The sequence below is a fragment of the Cryptomeria japonica genome, chromosome 10 (assembly GCF_030272615.1).
Source record: "Cryptomeria japonica chromosome 10, Sugi_1.0, whole genome shotgun sequence".
Taxonomy (NCBI): domain Eukaryota; kingdom Viridiplantae; phylum Streptophyta; class Pinopsida; order Cupressales; family Cupressaceae; genus Cryptomeria; species Cryptomeria japonica.
The window spans coordinates 901,705,879-901,727,678 of record NC_081414.1 but is presented as its reverse complement, the minus strand read 5'-3'; the positions used below and the strand labels follow the sequence as shown (position 1 = coordinate 901,727,678).

The window sequence follows — 21,800 nt, the reverse complement described above, 5'->3', positions numbered from 1 at the left end:
ATCTACAAATAATTTTATGACTTTATTATTTATTATTTAGTTGATGTATAATAGTAATTATTATTTATCATTTATTATTATTTTACAAATAATAATTTATGATTAATATATAACATTTATTATTTACTTGATTTATAATAATACTTATTATTTATCATTTATTAATATTTACAAATAATAATTCATGATTAACGATTTATTATTTTAATTGACAATGATCAATGTGTCTTTGACAAATTTAAGTACCGGGGTATATTTATTAATCGGGGGTCATTGCAGTGGATGGGTTATGCTTTGCAGCAGTCCTTTTTGTATTTTTATCACAGCTTTGTTTCAATCTATATATTGAACTGCTCATACTGGCTATATTTGTAAACTTTTTCCAAAAATCATTGTAAACTATTTCCAAAAAACATAAAAATGTAACCATAAAAAAGTCTTGATTGCATCATTCTGCAGACATCCGGATACATTCCCAATTTCTTGCCCCAAATAGAGGCCACCCAATCATTAGTTTTTTTTCTAGATAGAGGAGAATATTTTTTTAAATAAACATTAAAGTTGACAACATTTCTAAGTCTCTCTTCCTCCTGTTTTTTTACTACCTTATCGATTTCTAGGTTAGGAGATATTACCAACAGTTTCTTAAGGGTAGGAGGTTACTTAACTTTTTTATCTCTTCCTTTGATGGATACTTTATCTTGAAACAGGCCATTGATTTCCCCTCCATGATAATTTCTTGCAGAGAAGAACACAGCTTCACGAAGCACTGGATTTTCTTCCACTTGTAGTACCTTCTTGGAAGATTTTTTAAATCTTTGAATTTTATTACCATGTTTTCCCTTCCACATTTGTATTAAACATATCTTTAATATCCTTTCCATCTCTACTGCCATTAATTCCTTAAATTCCATTCGCTTATGTGCCATAAACTGGCCACTTCCCCATGAGCTACTGTACCGAGAGATATTTCAGACTTAATAAAGCAAACAACAAATCTATACTTTTGTGGTATTGCACATTCCAATAAAGGGGGACACCGAACAACAAGTTTTGGAGTAGAATTTTACCCAATTCACTACACAAGCAATAAAAGAACACAAAAGACAATGTTAACAATAAGTCAAAATTTTTCAACATAAAAACAATAACAAATTTGGAGAGCTAGATTTCAATGTTACAAAGTAGACGGAGATCACAAATCTGATGAGTTCTGTGAAGGAGAAAATTGAAGAGCGTTCATAGAGGATGGATTTGTCATTTTCAATCAGCTCTAGGGCTCTTCTCACCTTCTCCTGGGAAATCTTGTCATTTTATATTTTGAATAAGGTATAAAGGGCATTATTTAAAAGTAAAAATTTATGGCAAAATGCAGGACAGCTCAATTACAAAGGGAGAAGTTGAGCTATCTGCCAAAGCAAAGAATAAATCTTTGATGTTCTAGATTGGCGTTCAATAGAACATAAACGCTAATTGCATACATCCACCTAACAAGATTTCCTTTCATATAAACAGCTATCTTATAATAAAGATTTTCTTATTGTAGAATAGAGATGGAAAGCGCCAACTTATTTATTGTTGTAAGATTTGCTTTTGTTTGTGTCGAATTCTAAGATAAAATATTAAAATGTAATAGTAATAGGATCAAGTGTAGAAATTTCTCATTGGCCTCTTATTTATAACAATTAGATATCAATAATTTATTATCTTGTTTTTTCCTTTGAAAGTAGAATGAGTTTGGATTTTTTAAACTAAAGCAGGCGAATATTTTTTGAAGTACTAATTATGACAGATACCCACAGGCCTATTTTTCATCAAATTCACAATCAGAAGGGGTTCCTTTGAGAATTGAAGATGCCAACATACAGGACAGCATGTTTCAGTTTAGCTTTTGGCCCAATAACAACCATAGTATGCATGTTTTAGAGGGGATTACACCTTGTATGCAGCCTGTGCAGTCGCAAGGTGACAATACAGGTAATCATGAAAGTTATTTGTGCAATCCGAACAATATGGTGCTAGAGCTTGATTCTTGGTTCAACAGTCTATGCTTTGCATGATCTTAATATGATCTGGTATTAATGTTTGATTCTTGATTGAACAGTCAATGTTTTATTTGTCTGTTTCAGTGAGGAAATGAAGATGCCAAATAGAAACTTGGGCAGAGTCTCATAAGTTTGTTGCTTTTGGCAATAGTTTTTAATATTTATCCTTGTAAACATTTATAGAAGCAATTATTCTGTGCTGATAAAGATTTGAAGGAACATTTATTATGTGATGATAAAGATTGAAAGGAACAATTAATCTGTGATGATAGTTTTTGGTTATCGCATGCTTTAGTTTTGTTCTATACTATGGTTCATCTGGATTGAATTTTTTTTACCAATTTGTAAAAGTTGTTTTAACTTTTGGTTTAAGATAAATATATTAATATTCATAGGATAAGAATATATCCGAGTCAGTCTAGAAAGGGAGAAGCTTTCAAAGACACACATGATTCTGAGATCTGGTAATCATTACATTGGACCTAGCCCAGGAGGAACAAAGATGAAAAGTATATTACTCTTGAATACCAAGTTATAAACTGCCTATGTAACTCAAGCAGAAAAGGAAGAAGATAAATGATAATATTTGCTATGGGCTGCTTGCATACAGCTAATTAGAGCTAACTGCCTAACAACATCAATGGTTTTATAAAATAATACGATGCCAGTGGAAAGTAGAAGCAAAAGATGCAAGAAAGGGGAATTTGACCATACTGTCCCAATTCTTAGACAACAGCCAATTTAGGCAGCAGGTTCAGAGTCTCCACGTGCATTACTGAAGTTGACATGATTCACAACTTGCATACAGATTAAGGGCAGTGAAGAATGTGAACAAGCTTGAGGCCGAATGAAAGCAGGTAGAAGGGCACCTACACCATAAACAATCCTTCATTTGTTTTATACAGTGATTTTGGTGCCTTGCCATGCTTTTGTTTTAAAGCCTGTGATTAGCAGCTGCACCAAACATGATCTTAACCTAAGTCACAGAATATGGTGATTTTCATGGATGAGGTTCGAATTTAATCGAATTTCAAACTTATAAAAAAATCGTTCAAATTCGGCCATAAAAAAATTCTGCTAAAAAGTGGGCAGATGGCAGAATAACTTTTACAAAAACTACAAATGTGAAATAAAGTAATCCAATACAATGACATTTTTGTATATAAAAGAAATGGCAAGTTCCTAGAATAAGAGGGTGGTTTCCTGCATGCTAAGATTCAATTCAACATGGTTCCCGGCTGTGGCTATATAAAGGCCAGACAGAAAATGATAACTTGCAAACCCACATTGAACTATCACCTAGTAAAAATTTTCTTAGAGTAATGCAGGTGTCAAGTGCACTTCCTTCTGCAGGTTCAAAAGGGATTCCGCTGTACATTGTATTAGGCATATCATATATGATCACTAGCATTACTGAAATTCCTATGTTTCTTATGGTTTATATTTTATAAATGTGCCATCTTTTTATAACGACTTCAAATCTATTTAGCAATGTTAAGCTATTTTGATAATTTATTAGAAGTATACATATATGTAAAAATAAACAAAATTATATAAGGCAAATTTTATCCGAATTTTTTTTCTTTGAATTTTTCCCTTGTCGAATTTCATCCGAATTTCATGGCTGTCGAATTCGAACCTTGTGACTTAGATCTTAAGAATAGTATTAATTGTCTTGTTCTGTCACTGGAAAATTTTATTTAAAATAAACTTATCCAAGATAGAGTTATGGATGCCATTGATGCCTATGTTGTTGTTGAGGGTTTGGAGACTCCTGCCAATGCAATGGAGAGCTTGAATCAGGGAAGTGCACTTGCTATTATGTAGTAAATTTCGGGTTATTTTTAAGTCAACAAGGTTGTGGTTAGTTTTAACTAAATTTGAAAGACCCAGAAATTAACCTTTAGAACCCTAATATTTAACTTTAATAATTTGCCCTCAGCTTTAATATTGCACCAAATATGAGAAAAACTTCCAATTCTTCATGGGTTTATAAAATATTAATAGCCAAAATTACACAGATAGAAAAAGAAGACACATTTGTAAATCTTTGACTCGACGATGGAGTTTACAATGATGTTCTAATACATGATAGTGATAATAGTTGCGATCGCAGTGTACAAATCTGCAGCAGCAAGAATATGACAGCTGTGATAGCAACTATAACACAATCAAGGTACTACAAATACTTACGAAACCTGTCAGTTGTTCTTACATCTTGTAGGTTGAGTCCGATGCCATGAAATCTGCTCTCGAACTCCTGTGAAGTTGTGTTTGTCAGGTCAAAGGGTTTTCATCCTCTGATTGATGAAACCAAAGGGTTTTTGTCCTTTGGTTCACTACAGAATTGAAGGTTTTCGTCCTTAGTTCAACACACTACATAATATGTGTTTTGATTAATGTTTGCCGGGATTTTTGGATGTAAATAGTTGAATTAATCCTCTGCCACACATCTAGTTGGAGATTATAAGAAGATATACGGTTAAAATAGAGTTCCTGCCCAAAACAAAGATTGAGAAATCGTGATGATCCAATGTTCCCAGGCTCCAACCACCACATTAAATGAAATATAGCTGTTTACTACCATGGACTCCACAAGTAAAGTCAAACATGTCTTATAAAATGTTAGTGATATTTGTTTAGGTAGAAAACCACCCGTTGAAGAGCAGTGGCTTCAAATAGGCCATTAATGGTGGTCAAGTTGTGTAGAGAGGTAGGTGAGGTGAATAAACAAAAGGGTGGTAAAGCCAAAGTTTGGAGGTTGTGGAGGTGGGGAGAGGGATGCTGGCAGGAAAAAGCTTGAAAATCCAATAAGGGAAAAGGAAGTAGTTGGGTTCAACAAAAAAAGGTATGTTGAAAGGGCCACATCTTAAACGTCGACAAAAGGCTCATGTATACAAACTCAAACACAAATTCTCAATACTTAGAAAAAAGAGATCAAATGGATTGGAAATGATTAGGCTTAGCTCACCAAGAATAATGGGAAAAGGGCTTTTGATCTTCAACATGAATTTTTTGAAAAGGGGGACATTACATATTTGTACCATGGGCCTCACTATAAGTGTTTTTCTTCCAAATAGATTCTCAGTGAATTGGTCATTAGGAGGATGGCCAACCGTCCATAATAGGGTATTTACTTCATTAGTGGTCTTACGATGTGTGTGCATTGTTGTGGGAAGAGCTTGAACCTCTAGTAGTAGGGGTAGAAGCATGCATGTTAAGATTTGGATGACATCAACAATTGCAAGACTTGCTGATGGGTCAAACAATGCACCATGGTCCAGGTATTGACACACCTACTTAGGGAAGGCAAGAAATTGCCCCTCTTATTTTGTAAGGAGAGATGATTTACCCAAAGTTTATGTTATTAGGTTTTTAAATATTGAGATAACTTGCTAGGATGAGCCATGTGTCAACACACAAGGGGCTTATTAGTGATTGACACTGTTTGTAGTTAACTGCACTTGAGTTGGCTATTTCTCTTATGCAAAGATAGTTGTGCATAAGCTCAAAAGTGTTGAAACAAATAGCAATACTCAATGATCCTACAAAATAATATTCAGTTAAGCTCAAGAGAAAACAAATCTAAATCTAAACTACTGCACTTGAGTCGGTTATTTCCTTTATGCGAAGATAGTTGTGCATAAGCACAAAAGTGTTCACACAATAGGAATACTCAATGATCCTTTATAATAATATTCATTTAAGATCAAGAAAAATTTAATCTAAATATAAACTAATCTCCTAAACCAACTGTGATGTCCCCAACTCAAGCCATGAGGCTTAACAATGCATTGGCTGTCCTTTCCTTGGATTACCTAAGAGGAAGAGGACATGGAACAATATTGGGTTAGTGTGGAGTCTTTGGCTTGTTTTCTATTCTATTCTTAAGTTGTGGTCACGTCTTTTTATGCAACTTAAGTGAATCCTGGCTTAAAGACTTAAGTTGTCCCCCTTTACATGCACTTCAAGTGATTTTAATGACATAGGGTCATGGTGTGATAGTTTCTTTAAGGAGGGACACATGAGTGGTGGTATCATAGTTTAGTGACACAGGGTCACGATGCGATAGTTTCTTATGATTAGTTTTGCACTACATTAATAGAACAGTTTGATTGCAAGGATTCAAAGGCAAACTCTAGAGAGTTGGCTCCGTTGGGACATGTTGGGACATTTGATGCATACATTTCAGAGTTTCAACGGTTGTTAGTAATGGTTTTTGATGTGACGAAGAGGAGGTTGATTTCTTGGTTTATAGAGGGCTTTTTTGAACCTCTTAGGAGTTGGGTCAAAGCTTTTGATCCACAATCCTTGCGGGATGCTATTAAGTGTGTAAGGAACATGGAGCTATGTACACCACAGGCTAGATATCCTAGTAAGCTTTTGCAGAGACCCTAATCACAGAGTTTGCTGTGGAGGAAGGACAAGACACTAGAGTTTACTAGACTAGTTGTTGAGATTTCTAGACTAGTTAGTGGTGCACCTTGTTATTGGAGGGATGGATTGAGATGAAAGAGCCTTTGATTGTTGTGAACCTTGGCAACTTGGACATAAGTGTAGAAGTGGGGGCAAGGCCCACTGGATTGAGGTCTTCGAGGAACCTAATGATGATGAGTTGGAGACACAAGTTCTTTATGAGCAATATGAGTAGATGGATGGGAAGATAGGCACATATTATTAGAATAATATCTTTCTCTTTGTGCTATTAATGGTCATTTAAGTTGTTTCTAATTTCGCCTCTAGTTAACGATTGTTTCTTTTAGAAACATCGTCTTTGTAATTCTATTTAAAGGAGCTTTGTCTCCTTGATTAATTGAACAACATCGATTCTTTGAAATCCATATGCTTTTGCATTTGTATTATGGTATTAGAGCAGAGAATTAAATTTTTTTGAAATTTCTTTGTTATTCTAAAAATTTTCAAAAGGAATAAAAGTTTTTCGAAGTGGTTTGCTTCCAGTTCGTGGATTTTTTACTGCAAATTGCGTTGCGTGTCTTTGCCCTCAATCCGCATCTATTCTCCACGTGTTTTGCTCGATCTAGTTCATTCATGGCCGCCTAGGGTTTTTGCAATTTTCGACTAGGGTTTTGACCTTTCAATTCAAGTCTAAAGTTTATTCTGGTTGCAGATTCTTGGTGGGTTTTTTGAGACCTCAACTGAGTCGGCATCAAATTTTTTGGGTGCATTGTTTTCCGTGCCTCAAATTTTGAGCCGTCGGATCTGCATTCTGATTTCAGATTCTTGGTGGGTTTTTCGAGAGCTTTTCTGGGTTGCTCTCAGATTTTTTTTGTGTGCCTCGTTTTCCGTGCCTCAAATTTTGTGTCAGTGAATTTGCCTTGGAATTTGCGCCTGTACTTGTCTCAGTGCATTGAAATTCGTACCTTGGGTTTCATGCATTCAGCATCTTCTTAGTACCTCGTTTTTTGTGCCTTGAAAAGCTTGAAGATGACTTTTGGGCATCGATGTTTTTTTCAGTTTTTAATATTTTTTTCCCTTAAAAAAATCTGTGGGTTTTAATAATTTTGTCCTAAAAAATTATCTATGGGTTTTTAAATATTTTTTGTCCCTGAAAAAAAAAATCATGAGAGGGTTTATGATTTTTTCCTCAAAAATTGTACTTTGTTGCAGTCTGTTTTTAGTTGCACCTAGAGTTGTTGTGCGAACATCTACACTAGTGTCTTATTTGCAATCTATTTTCAGGCATCTTGCTCATCTGCAATAGTTTGGAGGGTTTGCCGATTTTTTCCTCGAAATCGTGACAACTGTTCTTGGTGTGTCTCTGGTTACAGGGAGGGACAGTTCTCCAACATCAGGTTGGACAGTTGGTGTTGTTTGGGGTATCTCCAAAAATTTTGTAGTTTCTGGAAGGGTCGGTGGCAGACTTATCTCAAGTGGTAGAGTTAGTGGTAGGCTCTTGTCTTCTGTTGCAATGTGTTTTGAGAAGAAGGGGGCAACCTTCTCTGTTATTTATCTTGGTAGTTAGAACAATGACCATTAAGGGAGGGTATTAGAATAATATCTTTCTCTTTGTGTTATTAATGGTCATTTAAGTTTTTTCTAATTTCGCCTCTAGTTAACGATTGTTTCTTTTAGAAACATCCTCTTTGTAACTCTATTTAAAGGATCTTTGTCTCCTTGATTAATTGAATAACATCGATTCTTTGAAATCCATATGCTTTTGCATTTGTATTACATATGAGCATTAGGATGATTTGGTACAGATGGAGGGAGCGATTACAACCCTCACTACCATTCATTTAAATGACTTCAAAGTAAGGGGCGTTATGTGGGGATGATGAGTTGTATTGATTGATAGTGGGGCTACCCACAACTTCATTGATTCGACCTATGTGAAGAAGCAGGGTTTGCAAATTGAGGAGCATGATGGTTTTCATGTGTGGACAATGGGTAGCATGTTGCATTGTGTTAATCGTGTTCTACAGTTGAGTATGACTTTGGGTAATTACACACTTACAAATGACTTTTATGTGGTTGACATTGTTGAGACCAATTTTACCGTTGGGTGTTAAGTGGTTGCATTCTATAAGTCCATATCTCACGACTTGAAGACTATGGAATTGAGTTTCACAACAGATGGTCAGAGGGTGGTATTATGAGGCTTTCCTTAAGATGCTCTAGAGTTATTTCAGCTAGGAGGATGGAGAGTCTTTCGACATTTAGAGGTCGAGTGGGCAGTGCAGTGTTTCGTTTCAGAGAAGTCTACTGATACAAGACGATGTGGATATCATGGTGACATACAGGGTTTGTTGGACAAGCATAGTGTGGTATTTCTAAATCTACCGAATGTTGTAGCTCCAAATGGTGGTTTTGAGCTTATGGATAGCAAGCTAGTTGCTACAGATCCCTACCATCATCATAGACAATTCAATGGTGAGATTGAGAAGACTATTCTGGAGTTGTTAGATGTTGGACATATACGGCCTAGTTTTAGTCTCTTAGCTTCTTCTATCGTCTTGGTGAAGAAGGATGGTACTATGAGGATGTGCATTGATTATCGTGCACTAAATAATAAGACCATCAAGAACAAGTATCCTATTCCACGTATTGATGTGTTGTTGGATGGGCTACATGGGGCAATCTCTTTCTCCAAACTAGATCTTCGTTCTGGATACCATAAGATTCCTATTTGGGAGCAGAATGTGCACAAAATAGCTTTCAGGTGCCACTATGGACATTTTTGAGTATTTGGTGATGCCCTTTGGGTTATCGAATGCTTCAGCTACTTTTTGCTCTTGCATGAAGCATGTATTCAACAAGCAGCTGCAGCAATTCGTGTTGGTTTTCTTTGATGACATCTTAGTATGCAACAGGACATGGGAGGATCATATTCTACACCTTGATTAGGTGTTAAATAACTTGGTAGCTAACTCCCTTTTTATCATATTTCTCTAAACCTTTTGTTCTTGAGTGTGATGCATCCGGTATCGGTATTGGGGCTGTTTTGATGCAAGACAAGCATCCAATTGCATATGAGAGCCAAAATTGCATGAGGTTGAAAGGAGGTTCTCTATATTTGACAAGGAAATGTTGGCAATAATGCATGCACTTGAAAACTTTTGTCAATATCTTGCGGGAAGCAAGTTTATGTTGAGGATTGATTGTAATAGCCTCAAGATTTCCATAGAGCAAAAGGGATTAAATGAAAGACAACAGTGTTGGGTGAGTAAGCTTCAAGGTATGACTTTGACATTGAATTTGTCAAAGGAAAAAATAATGTTGTTGCTGATGCATTATCTAGAATCCCTTTATTTTGCTTGCTTAAAAAAATTCTAGCCTCTTGGAAGGATCACCTACTAGTAAAATATTCAAAAAATCAGCATGCTTGTGATATTCTAGATGGTAAAATCAGTGATGAAAAGTACAAAGTGTTGAATGAAATCATTTATTAGAAGGATAGAATATATTTTGTACCAGAAAGTAAGCTAGAACGTAAGATTCTTATTGCTGTCCATTACAATCAGCTTGTTGGTCACCTGGGTTATTTTAAGACATATAGGTACATCCGTGAAAGATTTTCATGGAAAGGTATGAAAAGTGATGTTCTCAAGCATGTGAGAGAATGCATAGAGTGCCTAAGCAACAAAGACGAAGTTTCTTTTCCCAATCAAAAGGTGGGAACACGTATCAATGGATTTTATTATTGGGCTGCCCAAGATCAATGGTAAGGACAGCTTTTTGTTGTTGTGGTGAATAGACTCACTAATTATGCCCATTTTATGTCAATGCCTTTTGAGTTTAAAGCACCACAAGTTGCTGGTCTGCTTTTTGAACAAGTATTTAGACTTCATGATGTGCCAAAGAGAATTGTAAATTTTTTGACAGAGATTGCATATTCATCAGCACTTTTTGGAAAGAGTTGGTGAAACTGGTTGGACAAAACCCGATCAGAGCACTAGTTATCATCATCAAATGGATGGTCAAACATTGATTGTAAATAAATGGCTTGAAGGCTACTTGAGAAACTATGTCTGGGGGCAGAAAAAGGTGTGGGCAAGGTTACATTTGACAGAATTTTGTTACAACATTGCATATCATATGAGCGTAGTTATGACCCCTTTTAAAGCTTTGTATGGTTATGAAGCTTCTACATTCGTGGATTCGCTTTTCTCAAATTCTAGAGCTCCAAAAGCTCTTGAGTGGGTTAAAGAGAAATATGAGTTGGAGCTGCCATCTACAAGCAAAATGCACAATGTATTCCATGTGTCATGCCTCAAAAATGCTCTTGACAGCAGGTGATTCCTTCTATAGAATTGCCACCTATGGATGAAGTAGGTATGTTGATACTCATTCCAGAAATAGTTTTCCAAGTAAGAGAGAAAAAGTTGAGGAATGAAGTAATTTCTGAATATTTCATCAAATGGAAAAACATGCCTTTGGAGGATGCAACATTAGAAGGAGAGGAGTTTCTTAAGCATCCTAGTCTACAAATGTTTGATTACAAACATCTTTGGGTTGGGAGGACTGTGATGTCCCCAACTCAAGCAATGAGGCTCAACAGTGCATTGGCTGTCCTTTCCTTGGAATACCCTAGAGGAAGAGGATGTAGAGCATTATTGAGTGTGGAGTTTATGGCTCGTATTCTATTCTATTCTTAAGTTGTCGGCACGTCTTTTTATGCAACTTAAGTGAGTCCTTGCATAATGACTTAAGTTGGACCTCTTTACATGTACTTTAAGTGATTTTAATAAACATGTGCCCAAAAGGCCAAGTGGGAGTGGGATTTCAAGGAGCCTTTTGGCTCATTTTTAGGGTTTTTATGTTGAGCATTGGATTGAGTTGGTAGTGGATCAAGGGTTGAGGTTAAATCATCCTTTTGGGAGTTATTATATAACATTCTAGGGTTCATTTAGAGGTCATTATGTTAGCAGTCTATTATCGATTGCTGCTGCAATCTTTGGTGTAAGGTCTGAAACCTTTGAGTATCCTTGGTTTTAGAGAGACATATGGGATCCGCCTAGTTAAAAGGGTGTGTTTCGATGGAAGGGCTTTGGTCTGTGATGCCCTAGCACATCATTTTAAGAGCTGCAATTCATTATCAGGTTTGAGGCTATTTTCTGAGGGTGAAAATTCAAGCATCAGATTCAGATTTGGGTTATCTACAGCAAGGTGTCTTCATGTTATTGAGCATCATTGAAGATTGCAACAACAAGGACATATGGAAACAAGTAGAATATACCTAACACTGATATTTTTGGTGTTGTGGCATGGAAAACTAGAATTTGAAGACATTTATGAGGTAATTGTATCTAATCTATATACTTTTATCTTAACATCAAAAAAATAAAAGGAAATCAATGTAAACCATTTTTGAAATTTCTGGGCAGAATTAAAGGCTTTCCTATGCTCAGAAATACTCAGAAATTTATTTATATAAACAAAAAAATCAGATCAATAATCTGAATATAAATATGAATTTGTTGAGGAATTTCTTATATGCAGATAAAGTTTCAGAATTTTCTGTGCCCTACTTTTGGAAATATTGTTGTTTTTCTATTATCCCTATTTAGAGAGAGAGAGAGAGAGAGAGAGAGAGAGAGAGAGAGAGAGAGAGAGAGGAGCATTGGTTCCAGGCCTCCATTGTGAACACATGAACTACTCAAACAATGATTTGTCCAAGCACAACATTGATGTAGGAGTAATGCAATCTTCCAAGGAAATGAATCTCTTGTAACCAAAAGTAACCATCAGAGAAACATGGTCAAATCACAATCTAGTATTTAGAGAAAGAGATAATTATAAATATTTTTATTTTGAAATATCTAATCCACATATATACGTTAAGCACTGAAAGGTATTTGTTCACAAACAAAAGATTCATACAAGCTGCAATAGCAAATTTTTTTGGTTAATAAAACTCATATTGAAAAATAAAGACTCCAAATTACACTAGCCATGCAAAAGGTGCTCTCTCTCTCTCTCTATATATATATATATATATATATATATTTACATACACACATACACATATATATACATATATCTATAGAGATATAGATGTATATATGTGTGTACACACACACACACATATATATACACATATATACATATATACATGTATACATATATATAGGTAGACATGTATATATGTATATATTTGTATATATATATGGATATATGCGTATATACACATACACACATACACACATACACACAAATATATACATACATATATGTACATATATGTATATATATGTATATATATATATATATCTACATATATAGATGTATACATATATATGTAGACATGTATATATGTATGTGTATATACACATACACATATACACACACAAATAAATACATATATATTCTTGTATATATGTATATATATATGTATGTATATATGTATGTATGTATATATGTATATATATGTATTATATATGTGCATATATATATATGTATGTATATATGTGTATATATATATATATGTATATATTTGGATAAGCATCACTATAGGGGGTGGTCGCTTATATTGGACCAAAAGAGAAAGTTACATCATATACATGCAAAATCATCATGCCCATACTGAACATGACAAACACACCAAAGGATTAATTAACCAATACATCTCTGTTGGAGCAACCACACACAATAGAGATCACAAAGAACCATCTCCACTCCCTTGGAATAAACAAGGATAAATAAATGACAGAAAACAGCCCACTGAACCTACAAAGAAATCGACTCAAGCACCCAAAATCTAGAGAAAATCCAAAACAAGAAGACTGAACCAGACATCACATGACCTCAAAGCAAGTCACCTTGCAATACTGAAAACATCCACACTTCCCCATATCCATGGACTCTCCACACCACCACGCCTTGACTCCAAACAACCATACCACACCTAACCACCCTCACACATGCCTCGAGCCAAAGAAAACCTTAGCCTCTCATGATCAATTACACAAAGGCTCCCCAATCATTAGCCCAATCAAACAGAAATGCAATCTAATCCGTATTTCATGTAGTGACCATCATTATTTAGAATAAGCAGCAAGTTGTCCCTCTTGGAGTGACCAACTACTTCGGCCTTTGAGAGATTGCCTTCAGCCCCTAGTTTAGCTGACCAAGCCGTAGCCACATTTGCCTCTCTGTACACATGAGAAATAGAAAATTCCATCTTCTCCATTCTTTCCCAAGCTTCGTAGACTAATCTCATAAGCTTCTAGTGAGGGATATGTTTTTTCCTAATGGTATTAATATATATTAGCAAGTCACCGTCGATGTCAATATTTTGCTGCTCTCTTTTCTCACACTCCACTAGGCCTTTGATCAGTGCAGGAAACTCGACTTCATTATTGGTAGAGGTGAAAGATCCCCAATCCAATTTTTCCCAAAACTCAACCAAAATTTGAGGTTATGTGCAAATGTTTGTTGCTGATAAATCTTTGGCCAGCGTATATTTGGAAGGGGTTTGACTGGTTTTTGTTGTGTTTTATTGGTTTTTGATGTTTTTAGCAAGATTCTTGAATATTATATGAAAGAAATTGCTGATATTAACTAGCATAATGCAATAACACATAAGAAGGAAATCAAGAAACTTTCTTTTGCTTAAAAGAGTGATGTACATGTAATAATCATGATCCCATAAGTCTGATATAAATTTCCAGCCAACAGAAATATAGAAATCAGCTCCAATAATGGCTATAACCCTGATTACACCCTAGGGTTTGGTGCCCTCCTTCCCAAAATGGAGCAGCCCAGCTGGAACTGAGCTGGAAATAGATGGCAATGACCTTTAGAAGGTCTGCCCTGCAACTAATTGTAGAAAATCTGCCCTCAAACTGATAGAACTGCTCAAAAATCCCCAAAGAAGGCTGCCACAAGCACACTGAAGCTGAAAAATGATGGAAACTGTCACCCGGAGAGATGAGTTTTCGTCCAAATATCTCAATTCTTCCAAAAGTTGGCGTTCCTTGAAGGCCCAAGCTGCTAAAACCCTAAAGCAAGCTGCTGATCTGAAAATTGGATGCATAAGAATTGATGGAAACCTGCCCTCAAATTGATAAATCTGATATGATGAATAAATAATGATCCGGTCAACTACTGAGAGGGGGGGGGGGGGTGAATCAGTAGATAGAAAATATACAAAACTTTCACCAAACTTAAACCCAACTCATAAACAACTTCTGAACTAACCAGTTTAGATACTGAACCATAACCTGTTACTGCACTGTCAAGTTTACCAGTTGACTAAGATATCAATATAACAGTGTAATCAGATCTGTAACTTAGATACCTTTTATCCAAAACATCAAAACACTTTACTACCATTAGTAATAGCTCATTTCAGATCACTTCCGGTCATCTAAACATGTCTTAGTGGATTTACCAGTTAAACTTATTAACCATATCAAAAACATACACAAAATTATTCACCACTTGACACTGATTTTTGACGTGGAAACCCAAATGGGAAAAACCACGGTTGGGATGAATACCCACAAGTATTTTGAACTCTTTTGAAGTACGCCCTGTTAGGAGCCAAGCCTTGTTAGAAGCTTACAAAAATGTCCTGTTAGGAACAGATCCGGTTAAGGACCACCCTGTTAAGGGATTGACTATAATACCTTGTTAAGAGCAATACCCTGTTAGGAGTAACCTCGATAGAAGATTTGAAATCCAAGCTAATGGATCACCTTATTAGAGGATTTAATTGTTGTAATTGTTAGAGAACAACATGGTTTTGTTGATTTGGTAATAGCACTTCTTTGCTTGATCAGATCCTTTTAAGCTCCCATCTGCCTTCAAAACATTCTGCAGATACTCCTTTTGGTTCGGCAACAATCAGACTAACACACTCAACCAAAATTGCCAACAACATTACAAAACAACTCATCGATCTTATAAGCAAAACAATAGGTCGGTAACACATCACAAAACCTAAGATCTCATAGAGATTACAAACATATCGGTTTAAACATGACCGTTAGATTACATAGTGTTGTGCATTGCACACAGTCCCTGTCGCTGACAGGGTCCCCCTCATTGATCTTCCAGCCTTCGTCTTGCTAAGTTTACAAATTTGATTTTTATCCGCCATTTTGGGATCCAACAAGTAGTAGTGAAGCAATGAGCTATGTAACTATTAAGGGATGGGGCGTCTGTTAGTTTTAAGTCGCATGGCCTGGGAGTCCTGCGTAAAGAGTCTCGCAATCTGAATGCTTAAAATCAATCCAAGGGAGACTAAGTTTTAGCACAAGCCTGAAAATCGGCTAAATAGGCAAGGGTGTGTTATGCGAATCGCACACCCATCCCCGTCTTGGATAGGGACCCCCCGGTTTGTGCCTTTCTGTCTTTGCGGAAGAGGAAGTGGATATGAAGGGTCAAGTTGGTGAGTGATGGAGTCTGGAATGTCATCTTGATCTTCAAATGCCCTGAAATTTGGCTAAGTCTGGAATTTCCTAACCTTGAAATTTGGCTAAGTCTGGAATGTCCTGATCCTGAAATTTGACTAACTCTGAAAAACTGAGGAATCCTCCAAAAACTAGAATTTGCAATATAACTCCTGGAGGTCCGAAACCACTCTCAAACATCCTGAAAGTATATATGGAATACTTATACTTAAATGTTATATTCCATAAAATGATCCTTCGACGAGATCTTGACAAACTCGCGCAAGTTCCCACGCTCGCACTTCGTGAGGAAAACGTTTAAAATCGCTAAAATGCCGAAATTTTGGACCCTGGGGCAAAAAGTTGAAAAGTTTAAAATGTTGCAAAAAGTGCCTTTAGGTCTGAATTTCACTTAAGTTGCCCAATTTCGGACCTTGGGGCAAAAAGTGAAATATTGCAAAAAGCTCCTCTAGGTCCGAAATTCACTTAAAACCTCAATTTCGGACCCTAGCTCCGAAATTTGAAATTTTGGCAAAATTCGCAAAAGGGTTCAATTGCTCCGAATTTGCCAAAGCACGTTTTAGTCCGAAGTTTTTTACTAATGGCGATAGGGTCCGAAAGCTTTTCTAAGTTGCAAAGCATCCAAGAACTCCGAAGTTTTTGGCAAAACGTCTAAAACATCCGAAATTTCGGATAAAAGGTTAAAAATCGCGAAAACTCCGAAATTTGTAAAAACGCCTTGAAACTCTGAATTTGCAGAAGTGTTTAATGGTCCGAAAATTACCCTTCAGCTGGAATAAACTCTCCATGCTCCGAAATTTGCCAAGGACGCGAAAATCGCGAAGGACGCCATAGCTCCGAGGTTTGTATAAAGAAGCGTCCAAGGTCTGAAGTTTTATTTGCAAAATAAGGCAAATGCTCCGAAATATCCCCAATCGCAAAAAAGCGTTTAAATTCATTCAAACACTCCGCAATTTGCAAAGGGTGAACTAGCTTCGAAATTTCAAAAAATATATATCAAATTTGCCAAAACGCATTTAGCTCCGAAAATACTCCCAGTTTGCCAAAAAACGCTTGAAAGGTCCGAAATTCTTAGAGTTTCCAGAAGAGGGCTTAGGGTCCGAAGTTTTTAAGTTGCAAAACATCTACAAGGTCCGAAAATTACCTTTCAGTTTGCAAAAAAACTCCCAAAGGTCCGAAAATTGGATAAATTCGCCAAAAACGTGAAGTCTCCAAAATTCGCCATAGAGCCCAAAGTCGCAACGCATAAGGCAAGCATGAGGAATGCGAAATTGATAGATCCCCATTCATCCGAAGAACACAGCAGATAAAGTTTATTAGACAAAACGCGAAAACGCAGAGTTCATAATTTAGAAAATGGAGATGTGAAGTTTAAAGTCTGCAAACCCCCCCCCCCCAATTCTCCGAAATTCACAAGAAAGGCATGAGTGTTAGGATTTTAAAATTTGCAAGAGTTCTTCAAACCTCCAGAATCACGCTATAAGAACTTTTCAAAACGTCGTAAACCCATTCAAAACGCCCAAGACTCCAAAGGTAAAATCACGCAGAAGTAAATCGACCAAGGATCAGATTTCACATTCGAACAGAAAGGAGAAGCATTTTCAAGATACATCTCACAAAGAGCTTCTCAAGCCAGACGTCGTAATTAAATTTAATATTTGTTAAATTAATTAATTAATTTTTCAAATTAATTTAATGAAGTGAAATTGGTTGATTGATCGCAGGGCGTCATCGAAGAACCAGGAGAAGGTCTCAAACGCAAATCAAGGAAGGATCACAATTCAAGGCCAGGCGTTGAAGACTAGAAAAAGAAAAGATGTGGGAACGTGCTGCAGGAGCGCGAGAGCAACCAAACATTGGGAACTGTGCCGCTGAACAAAGATGAAGTCCACCACCGGGACCAAAGACCAAAGAACACTCTGAATGCAGCAAGTTTATGCATTCTCAAGAAAGTGCACAGCTGGATTTAAGTCCAGAAATTCAGTTTTAAAATTGAAACTGCTTTATTGTAAACTACCTATGGGTCCCGCACAAGATATTTTTGTGGATAACTATTCCCAACCACCAAGAAGATTGGATAGACCTGAATTAAAGCCAAATAGTGGCAGGTAGTTGAGATAGTTGCTGGTTGGATAACTGAGAATTAATTCGGCATGGGTTAAAGCTGCCAGTTTCTGGAAGGCAGATCAGGACCCTTGGATGCAGTCCATCCTAGCCTTAGATTCAAAATTGTAATATCTATAAAAGGCAGAGGCCTTTCTTTTGTAAAGGGTTAGAGAATTGGAGATTGTTAGAGGGTTAGAGATTTCAGTTAGATAATTAGATTTTAGAGTTAGAATAGGTTAGATTTTAGGCATAGCATAGAGATGTTGCAGAAATTGTTGTAATGGCAGCTGAAGCAAATATATGAACATTGAAATATGGTGTTTGTTGTCTTTGTTTTGGTTTGTTTGCAGGGTTTCTTTCAGCTGGTTAATTTTAGTGCAGGGATTTTAATGGTGAAGTGTGGAGGGATATTTGATGCATTTCTAGTTCATACTGTTGAGCACTGTTTTTGAAAATAAAAATATATAAAAGAATGTATGTTTCCATAAGCATGAAGACTAATGGATATTTCGACCAGCAAACTGTATCGAGCATTGCAGAGGAAGTTTCATCGAAAGAAGTGTTTTCATCGACACAAGCACTAAGCAAAGGTATTTCGGCAAAAGGTTACCTTCGATGAACGTAGAAAACCACTCATCGATACTCTAAGTTTCATCGAAAAAGTAAAAACAAAAAGGCAAAAGGGTGATTTCGAAGGAATGTCATTACCGAAGAAACTCAAAAGGCATTCATCGAAATGCAAGTTTTCATCGATGAACATAGCGTCGAACAAAAGTAAGGCTGCTTCATCGATAAAGAAGGATATCGATGAAAAAGGGATATCGATGAACGCGCATAGGCCTTCACCGAAGAAAGAAACTCATCGAAAGTATGACATCGATGAAACTTGCGAGCGATTTATCGAAAAAGGGGTCTATCGATGAAAGAGTGATTTCGATGAATCTTAAAAGTGGCCTCTCGACATGAGCTTTTCACCGAAACAATAATATCGAAGAAAATGAGCTTTCGATGGAAGATTCAAACACTCGGCCGAAGATAAGGGTTTCATCGATAACTTGAGATATGAGCATTTTGAGCGCACTGTACTTCCCGCGAAAGAGTTAAAAGGCCCAATTGAAGAGTGTCACATCTGCAATTAAGTTTAAAACACTTGAGTAGCCGTTGTAGATGCAGAACAATAACTGTGCACAAGTTGCCCATACGATTACAGTTGAACTGAGTGAATTTTCGTAAGAATCAGATCGATGCTAAAAGATTGAAAGCTGCGAAGAACCTGCAGAGACTTGCAAGCGATAACCAGAGAAGTTGAGCATTCACGAAGTAAGTATTGTCTCTCTTATTTTACTGTGACTATGGAACCTTCGTCTTCTTCTTCTAAAAAGAGTAGAAAAGGAAAAGAGTTGAACCCTGAAGAGAAGCCCAAAAGACAGAAGAAAGAAGGGAGAGCTCTGACTTAGGACTTATTAGACCAGTGTCCATCATCTAGTGTAAGGTCAAAAAAGATCAAAAGTGAAGAAGAAGGATTAGAAGACAGATTTGAAAACTTAGGAGACATTTGGATTGAGATAAGAGGGCATGAATTATTTTTGTTTTGTTACAAAAGAAGGGATGCACTTGAACCCATAAGCAATCTATGGAAGAAGAATTTAGGCAAGTTAGTAGTCCCAAATGTGTTTGTAGATGTAGAATTAATGAAAGCTCTGGTAGATTGCTACAACCCAAGAACCAAAACCATATGTGATTACAGAGGGAATACATTAGTAGTGATTAATAAGCAGACTATTGATATGGTTTTTGATTTGGACTGGGAAGTAGAGGAGACTATCGACATGAAGAAACTTTCACAGGAATTCTTTAGTTTGGAAAATATCTACAGGACTTGGAGGCTACCTGTTCACAGGCCAAAAGTGGGTGGGTCATTTGTTCAGTTTGGCAAAGATGACAAGGTGCCGTTTGATGTCAACCACTTCCATCCATATTTCAAGTATACGTATTATGTTGCAGCCCAAGTACTAGGCCTAGAGGCTCATCCACTCATGGATATTGGGGTTATGGTTCTATGTGCTGATATACAATCAAAAGACCCTAGGTCATTTGATTTTGCCACTTATGTTGCAGATGCCTTGAATCATGGGCTGGAAAAATTGAAAGGAGACCTTGTGAATGTTCATTTTTCATTATACTCCATGTTAATGCATATTCTTCTCTATTGTGGACAAGAAATTAACTTCTGGCCAGAAGAGTTCAGCATTAGGTCTTATGATAAGAATGGTCTGAAGAAGCCGGTTCAGTTGTGGGTATCAGCATGGGACCAGAGGTTTATGAATAACCAATATTGGCATTTTCAAGAATACTTTGTGAAACCTCTCAGTGCGGCTTTTGGACAGCACAGGGATTATACTTTGTCCCCTGAAATCATGAGGTTCCTCAGGCCAAAGGATTTCTCTCCAGAATCACAGATTGAACATAATTGGGGTGATTGGTATTGCCATGATAATCACACAGAAATAAGGGTATTTGGATTTGAAGGACGACCCCACATGCTTCCAATTACGGTACCAAACAGAGTGGCTAGCTTGGAGATTATAAGGCAATTGTCTATTGCCAGTGCTAAACATTTAACTGATTTTGGTAAACAATCTATTGTTCCAGGTTTATTAGTTTTCTCTGATTTCATTGTCAAAAGTTCAAAAAGTTATCATTTATTACAGAATAAATTAGATTACTATGGCATGACTCTGGGTGAGCCTAGGGAGAATTTTGATCCTGAAGGATATATAAGAGCTGCCAGAGCCTCACAGAAACTCAAAGCTGGGATACATATGGCCAAAATGCCAGACGACCTAATTAAGAACCTTGAACGAGAGGAGGCCAAAGCTTTAAAAGGAAAGAGTGAGTTAGTCTGGGAGGCCTACAAATGGAAAAGGGCAAGGGGAATGATAGATGGAGACCTAATTGGAAATCTCCAAGATCCTCTGGAAGTAGCTAAAAGGCTGCTTCAACATGAAGCAGAAATTATGCACAGAGTGCCTTCGCAATTCCTTCATTTTATTAATATTGAGAAGGACAGTCAGCCCCTAGCTCACATGTCACCAAAGTCGACTGCCAGTAGTATCCCACCTGATTCTCCTAGAGAGGATTATCCTCCTGGTTTCGAAACAGAAATGAACATGGACACAGGAGAAATCAACATCAAGGATGTTGTTGACATAAGAATGACTGAGCATGAGGACTTCGTTGCTGATGATGGATTCGCCTCCTCTAGGGAATTCCTTTCATTTTTATACCAATACAAAGGGGCTCATGTCAAACGAAGCATGGCTGGGAGACCAGAGGAGGAACAGATGAAGAGATTACAGGATGAAATTGATGTCCTCATGAAAGACATGACTCCTGAAAAGGGGAGGAGATTATTAAAAGAGGCCGGTGTAATCATCTTCTCTGGTTGGGATATCAATTCAGCACTCTTATTTGATGGCTTCTTGAAAAAACAAGATTTGAATCAACAAGTGTTGCCCCAGGAGATAGACAAACTGTTCCTAGGCTCTGGATATGATCCAGACAAGAAAGCTCTCCTACAGTGGGCACTATATCCAAAGGGGAAGAGGCCTATCATTGTGGATATAGAAGAAACCTTTGGGCATCTCATTGTTCATCAGGTTGGAAAGACTGATCCTAGGGTCACTGCAAAGCTCAACCTGGATGTTGCAAGATTGAACTTGGACCAGACAGAGTTTTTGGTCAGAGAGAACGTTACATATAAGGGACTATA

The 21,800-nt window shown here is 36.8% G+C and overlaps 1 protein-coding gene across 3 annotated transcripts in view; it reads left to right on the top strand.

Annotated features, from left to right (window-relative positions):
* LOC131032019 (B3 domain-containing transcription repressor VAL2) overlaps positions 1–21,800 on the top strand; it is a 200,353-nt gene that overhangs the window by 76,747 nt on the left and 101,806 nt on the right. For all 3 annotated transcript variants that reach the window (XM_059212159.1, XM_057962905.2, XM_057962904.2), the window contains one exon: positions 1,803–1,977. In XM_059212159.1, the coding sequence (XP_059068142.1) occupies positions 1,803–1,977 (175 nt within the window). The remainder of the gene's footprint in view (positions 1–1,802; positions 1,978–21,800) is intronic.